We start from the raw sequence: 8,316 nt of genomic DNA on the forward strand, positions 1-8,316 counted from the left end.
CCCCATTTTCTACCACATCTTACATACACTAATAGCATATTCAAGGTCTTTATCAAAAACCTCCGACAATATTATCTCACAATATAATAATATGAAGTAATATAAAGTCATTGCATTATAATAAAAGTGTAAATAATATTAAACAAAAGATTGTTTATACAAAGAGTCATCGAAGCCCATAGCCACACAGTTGGCTCACTGGGCACCCACTCTTACAGTTAGCCCGCTAATGTTGCATGCCCTAGAGCCTGGGCATAGCCTAGCTACAACCCCTAGACGCCTTGCCAGAGCTCCGCCACCTGGCCTCTACTACTGACACTGTCCGTTAACTAAAAATATACTAATACCTACTCCAACTCTTAAATAAAGAGTCCCAAAGCCCTTAACATAGAGCCATTACGGGAGAGGATTTGAAATGAGCCTCATGACCCCTATATATAGGCTTGGGATCGGACGCTTCGTTCCCTTGATTGGACACTCCGATCTGTGCATGGTTATCATATTCCGATCGAGTGAGATTGGACGCTCCGATCCCACTTTGGAGGATCCGATCTCCCTGCGTGCAGCTATGTGTGTGAACCTTCTGGCCACATGCATGGTGATGAGATCGGATAGTTCAATCTACGTTCGGACGCTTTGAACTCGTCCGTAGGTTCCGATCTTCATCGGTGGCTCCGATTAGGTTTTGATCCCCCAAACCCAGTTTGGACCCTCCAAACTGCACGAGCCCAAATAAGCCCAGTTAGCATTTTCAGGCTTTTTAGGCCCAATCCCCTGGTCCGATTGATCAAATAAAAATCACTTAATTGTGTTTTATTAAATCTAAACATGATTAGAAACTTAATCTTGTAAAGTGAAATCGGGCCACTACATTCTCTCCCTACTTAAGATATTTCGTCCTCGAACAATCTTAAGTATTGAATGCAGTTAACACCGAATAATAATCTTTTATTCAGATTGAACATTTTACCAGATACAACTGAAATACAACATTTTCAAAATAAACCTGGATAGTCTGTATGCGTACTGTTATCAAGTTCCCAAGTGACTTCTTCAGTGCCTCGTCACTGCCACTTAACTTGAACAAGAGAAATAATCTCATGCGTACTAGCTTATCCCAATATCTTGCGATATTCACAGATTTATCCATATAAGTCAAATCTGTATCCCGTGTACCCTGGATAATCGTATGATGAACAACTTATCTAATACAAATTATCTTAACAACGATACGTAGAACATAATGTGGATACTATTCAAATAAACAACCATACTTTCTTGAAATATATCTTATGTAATTGTCTAATAATCCGGTTATACCATAAACCTTAGAGATATTTCTCTTGATAAATCAACTGTATCAATTTTTGGTTGAATTAATTCTGATCCTTCAACTTGTCGTTCCTCCCACTTCTCCCTAGAACAATGGAGTATGAAATTATCGTCCGTACAACATCTCAAATGGTGTCACACCATTACCATTATTATAATTTTTGTACGCAAAATCAATCAGTGCCAACTAATCTTTCCATGCTGGATCAAAATCCAAAGAACATGCTTGAAGCATGTCTTCAAGAGTACAAGTCAAGCGCTTTGACTGCTTCTCAGTTTCTGGGTGATATGCTATGCTCAAGCTAAGAGTAGTACCCATAGTGCGCCGAAGACTCCCCCAGAATCTGAAAGTAAACCTGGGGTCTCGATCGTTGACTATGCTCACAGGCATTCCGTGCAATCGGACAATCTCTCGAATGTACAAACATGTCATCCTATTAAAACTGTAGTCCCGGTTATAAGAAATGAAATGTGCTGACTTGGTGAGTCATTCCAACACAACCCAAACAGCATCACAATTTCCTCAAGGTCACCAGTAAATGGGTCACGAAGTTCATTGTGATCAACTCACATTTCCACTCAAGAATAGGTAAACTGTGAAGCAACCCTCCAGGTTGTCGGTGCTTTGCCTTGACCTGCTGACATACCAATTATCTAAAAACATATTGATACACACTTTTCTTCATTCCTTTCCACCAGAATCTTGTACACAAATCCTTGTATACCGAAAGGATTATCATATTTTATGACTAACACTTGTCATAACACCTGTGACAATGTCTTTGTCCACAATTATTGATTTTCTAAAATCCTTCAGGTTCTCTTTTTGGAAATATCAATATTTTATTGACTCACAAGTCGAATAGTACAATCTTTAGTACTAATATAATGACATTTATCTCATAACTTGAGATAACACCTGAAAATGTGAATGCTAATTATCTTGCCACGGATAATAATTTTTTGTTGAATTTTGACTTATGTTATTAGATGAACAAAACTGTTTCATCCCTCTTTATCAAAGTCCTTAAACACAATCTAGCTAACTCCTGACTCCATCTTATCGATCGGACAAATCAATGGCCTAACGCATCCAATACATTCTGAAAAAAATCAGTGACAACACTTTCGCTAGACCTGGTAACTTCAGATCTCAGCTACTGTCTTTTTTCACGTCTAAACATTTGGTGCTATCCTGTTAGTACTCGTTTGAAATCTCAAATACTTGCTAGATTAATTTCTGACACTGAAATCTCAGAAGTACTGCAAAAACTTTTTTGAGTACCACTTACCAGGGTACTGTATTCATCCAATCAACAAGCTCACAGTTCAGTTCCTAAATACCAAGAAATGAATAGTTTAATCGTTCCTTCTATAAAAGAACATTTATCTCTCCCATTATAGGGTTGCAACATCTGTATTTACCACAGATAAATTAGAAGTAATTTTTCTCATCAACTCTTCTTAAGCATAAGGAAACCCATAAGCTGAACTAGCATATTTCTTGGAAACAACTGCGTCTGTCTTCGACCGCCTCAGACGATAATCACAAGTAGTTACTAAGCACAAATCTTGCGCTAGTCTAACTATTTCAAAGCAAACATGAACACCTAAGTGTTCACTTTCACTATCCAAGTGAATTCTCATACTGCCGTATCCATTATGTAACTTAGCAGGCTCATGAAATCCATCAATCACTAACTAGATCAATCATCCGGTAGATCTCAAACTTTTCCGATGCAAAATGTTTCTAGCTAGGAAACACTTATCCCATCACAGTTCTATCTACCAAGTAGATCAAGTATCTTTTTAAGGTCGTCATACTGACTTTAAGTTATACTTTAACGTAACTATTGTGATGATCTCTAGAATGGTAAATTTTCGTAACCCTCTGAAGTAAAAAAGACTTTCAGAACAACATTGGAAATATACACCATCAAGTCTAGTCCTGATCTTAGTTCATTTTCCCCAGTATAAATCATCTTCGTGCTCTGATAAAACTTATATTTACTTGGCAACCCATCAATCAAATTCCAATTCTTACAGGGAAACTAACGTAAGTAGATCCTTCATTTAGACTCCCCATTTCTCAAGTTAATCAAGATCCTGATGATTAACTGTATTTCTGATAAAATCATATAGTACTGGTCAAACCTCCTTGTTCTCCCCCAGTATAACGTGCGAAAACTATCCATCCAAAATAAACACTTATCAAGGAATTCTTTCCAAGACTATTCTATCCAAAAAATCAATATATGTATCTTTAATGAAGTCAGAAGATAACTCATCACATCCCTTGGCACTAACCCAACATCAAGAATAATCTGAAGAATACTCAAATCAAAATCAGAATATCCTCCTGATAGTTATACCCATTATTATGACTATACATACATCGAAACTAAGGTAAGTCTTTCTATAATACCAAACCGGGACAAAAGAATCCTTCAAGAGTACACCGGCATAAGGTCGCACTTACTATATCGTCTCAAAACCTGACAGTTATCAGCATCCAGGCATAATTCATCCCTGAGTCTTTAATAAATCATTCCTGAACAACATCCCTATCCGGACCAAAATCATTGGTCAAGGAAAACTTTCTTAACTTAACAGAAGCACAACTCAAATCCCGAGTCTGCAAAAATCTGGCAAACAAACCAGTTGAATATCAATTCAACTAAACTCTCGAATTAAAAGCTTTAAATCCCAAATCAAAGACCAAAACTTATATGCTCAGAATGATTACTTGCCAGTGAAAACACCTTTCAAGACTAATTTTGATAGCAGAACATCTGTATCTCTAACGGAAAACACACAATAACTAAACCCTGATATCATACCTGGTATCTATTCAATCCAAAGTCATACCTTGTTGTGATTGTTGCCAAATCCCCAGACTGAGTAGGCCTTCCTATATAGTCCCTGGAGCACAAAGGCCTCCAAACAATCTCTGAAGTATGAAAACTTCTAGAGCAATACTGTCTAAAGGTCGTGCCTCCTCACGTCTAGTACTTGGTCACAGTCCACAACTCTTGGTATTACTTGATCTGGTACCTTGATGAAAAATCCATCATCACAAGACAACAACCTAAAAAGGCCAAAACAATCAACTGTTCTAAGAAAACCCGCATAGAGCAAACACTCGTGCCCCCTGATGAATTGCATCACCCATGACACTATCTATAGTCAATTGAATTAACTAGGTCATCTTAGGAAAACACCTAGTACTAATCAACAAAAAACATGCATAGTTCAATTTCAATTATACACATGTTTAAACAAATAATTGTTCCTTTATTCAATATAACCAAGATAATACGTAATTTAATCAAAAGATTACAATACAACAATAACTGAGTACATAAAATAACTGAAATCTTTAATATATCTGAAATATTGTTTACAACAAAACTTAATACAATATTTAAATTTTGTGAAATCTTTCATTCTGTCTATTGATCTTGAACATGAGGTTTTTTGTCTACTACTCATGACAGTAGATCTTTTTCCTCACAAGATCTAAAAGAATAAATCTTGCTAATCTATCGAATATATCCAATATTGTTGGGTTCCTTATCTGGTAGATGAGACAAGATTTTCCCGACAATCTCTCCAACTACTAGTGAAGAGTCTTCCGGGGTGGCTTCCTTGGTCGACGCAAAATGGATGATTACATTTCACACATTCCATTCAATCCTGAGAAGTGCCTGTCGTTGATAACTGAATCTTCTCTTCCATCTCTATCCTGCTGGGATCCACATAATATGAATCTCTGCTGCCAACCTTGGCAATGTCGATCTTGGAAAGGCCTAGGTATGAGACATAAGTGATCTACTGAGAGAAAGCCTACTGAGAGTCGGTATGAGACATAAAGATCTAAGTTCAATCCATCTGCACTGGATGTTTTGGACCAAAATGTTGTTATAAGCCAGTTGGAGAATGATGATTTATTAATGGCTGCAACTGCTCAAATGATGAGACAAGACTTTCCTGTCGAAGCCTCATCACCAAAAATATCTCAAGCTCATTCACCTGAAAGTACTTTTGCAACAGATAGCTTCGATCCGATCCTTGATCTCACTTCCAATGATCATGTCTCACCACTTCTATCTCCAGTGCAACCAAATTCTCCTCCAAAGGTAAGCCAGATTGAAGACCCTATGATTCAAGAACCTTTGGTTGAGATTGAAGAACCTTTGAATGAGATTCAATTTGAAGAGCCTATCATTTAAGATGCTATCTCTGAAAACCCTTTCATTAAGGATATTCTTGTTGAGCCACCAGAACACATTGTGGTTTTTCCTTCTTCTACGGTGTTATATTTCGATCCAACCACAGCTATTGTCCCTTATGTCCACGTTGCAGAACAACTTCAACTTAAATTTTGTTTATTTAATATGATAAAATAAATATTATAAAAATATAGCTTATTTAATGTATCGAAAAATCGATCATGGGTATCACGACTCACCAACCCAAATCACCTATCTCAGATAAGAACGAAGATGAGCAAAACCAGTTTTGGGGCAGGTGTAGAAAATCAATAAGCTGATGGTGTTTAGTTTTTGTTTTCATTTAAATGTATTAAGCCGCTGCTTATTAATTTTAGTTGAAAATTTCAGTTAAGGATTGCAAAGACAATTAAATTTCGAGTTTATGTAAGACAATGTATTTCTGTTTTATAAATGAATAAACTGGTTTCTGGAAATTTCTGAAAATCCAAGGCTTGTTGTTTAATGTAAAAACGTTAAATAACGTTGATATGAAAACTCGGCTTCCTGTAATCGCTCTTCAGATTTTATCTCGAATAAATGTGTGTAAATGGGAGATCTATGCATTTACCTGGACCATTGAGTATTGTGTCACTTTGTCAAATTGATGAATCATTTTATGAATGCTTGTGTGTGTTCTAGTGTTTTTAGTCCTTGGTGACCGGGATGTATGGTCAACTGATGTTTTTTATTGTGCTTTTCTACTGATATGAACAAATTTATTGCTTATTCTTGGCTATGGCATTGATAGCTGTTGGGTTATTTAGGTCGTTCAGGTCCCTCATATGAATCATATGATGGCATAACATAATGTTGAGATTAATGAATGAAACTAAAATTGTTGCTTAAAAGAACAACATTAGTTCAAGTGATCATCAGCAGAAACGTATCATACTAGCTTCTTGTTTTATTCATGAAACATTAACAACTCTCATAATACTACTAAATGGTAGAGTTGCAGATATTGGTGTACAAAGTGGATTCCATCCATAACAAAACAAAGTACATAGTACTTGAGTTATTTAATTTATTATCATTTAACACGTACAGCTCTCATGGTGCAGATTTCTTGTTGGTTTGAATATCTTGGTAGAAGAATTTTTTGAAATCTTCCATGCGATCAGCTTGCAGGCACAGCACAACAAACACGGAGCCGTCTCCGTCATGGCCTGGTAAGATCAAAGAATCACCATCACAAGCATGGGTTCCAGGGATCATAAAGATTTCCTTCCCCCAACCGAAATCGAGGCCATAGACCGGAAGTGTCATCCAGCTTATCACCCCTAGATTTGGATTCCCATAGAATGGCCCTTGATTCATATTCATGGGATGTATATCTTGTAATCCTGAGAAGTCTTCAAGATTCTTCAAGTAATTGAGATTGGAATGCACAAACTCGTTCGAAACAGAATTGATTGCTTCTCTTATTCTGCTTGCAGCATAGCCTAATGGTCTTGTGACAAGGTCTCCCGAGCAACCAGTAGCGATCACATCAACTATTGCATTGCCGAAGTACTTTCGAGGTAGTGGTGGTTGAACTCGGTTGCGTATGTCAACGCAAACCGCCAATCCGGTCCGCTGCTCATATAGGTGCCCACGAGCCCTGCATGCACACCTCCATATGTGTGCTGCTATGGCCTCATATCGTGTAAAGATACGGTCGCTGTCACTAAATGGCCTCGTTCTGTTAGCTTCATTCTTGAGCATTTCAATCTGGATTCTTGTCAGCTTCAACATTGCATCGGCAGTTTTCTTTTTGCTCTCGTTTTCGCAGCTGGATTGTCCGATCAGAAGCGGAGGAGAGTCGAACTGCTCGTGCTCAAAGCACGGTTGCGCAGATGGAGGTTCCCCAGCCCGCAGCAATTTCCTATCAAGAAAAGGCGAATTGCCTAATGAATCTCCTCGGGCCAGGTTAGCCAATTCTGTGAGAAAATGAAGGGCACTTTGGCCATCAACCACAGCATCTGATATAGAGTAAGTCAGAGCAATCCCACCACACTTGAAGTAAGTTAGTTGCACAAAGACCAATGGGATTTCTTCAATAGGGGCTTTATAGTTTATTGGAGGAGTAAGGTGATGAAAATGGGGAGACGGAGCGAAATCACCGAGGATATCTAAGTCTGCATCAGCCTCTGCTTCTATGAGCTGAACACCCTTCCCATTGCACTCAAGCACGAGGCGAGCCCTATCTAGCCATCGCAAACGCCCTGCCAATGGGTAAAAATGAACCAAGATTTTGCTCAGAGAGGTTCCTACAGTTTTGTAGATGTTCCCTCTTTGTTTGAGCCAATTTCCGGAAGGCCGGTAGAAGTACATTGTTCGGACATGAGCAAGATAGCCGGTTTGATCGAATTCTGTCAAGGGCATAGGTCCATTCCATGTTGGCTCTGCTGGCTGGACTAGGCAGGAATTTATCAACACAACTTCCATATTTCAAATATATTTGATCGATCTTGGTATTGAGTTTTACTTCTGTCTTGTGATCTTGTTTCCTGCATGTATATTTGCCTTCAAAATCTTAATCAAAACTTATGGTAAGTTATCATAATTGCTCCAAAACAATTTAAAAAAAGTGATCTTTGTAAAGCTCTATTAAGTATGATTCAAGTTTATTCACGAGCATATATATATATATTCAAAATCGTTGCTAGCTAGCATAGAGAATTGATTCAGATATGAATTTCTCATGAAAACAAACGAACGATGTGACTCT

At 37.8% G+C, this 8,316-nt stretch overlaps 1 protein-coding gene across 1 annotated transcript; it reads right to left on the reverse strand.

Moving 5' to 3' along the window:
• Positions 1 to 6,656: 6,656 nt before the first annotated feature.
• Positions 6,657 to 8,033, reverse strand: LOC140888988 (spermidine hydroxycinnamoyl transferase-like). The gene has a single exon (XM_073296684.1). It carries the CDS (start codon positions 8,031 to 8,033, stop codon positions 6,657 to 6,659), a length of 1,377 nt encoding a protein of 458 aa, XP_073152785.1.
• Positions 8,034 to 8,316: the final 283 nt, after the last annotated feature.

This window comes from Henckelia pumila, chromosome 3 (genome assembly GCF_033568475.1).
Source record: "Henckelia pumila isolate YLH828 chromosome 3, ASM3356847v2, whole genome shotgun sequence".
Classification (NCBI taxonomy): domain Eukaryota; kingdom Viridiplantae; phylum Streptophyta; class Magnoliopsida; order Lamiales; family Gesneriaceae; genus Henckelia; species Henckelia pumila.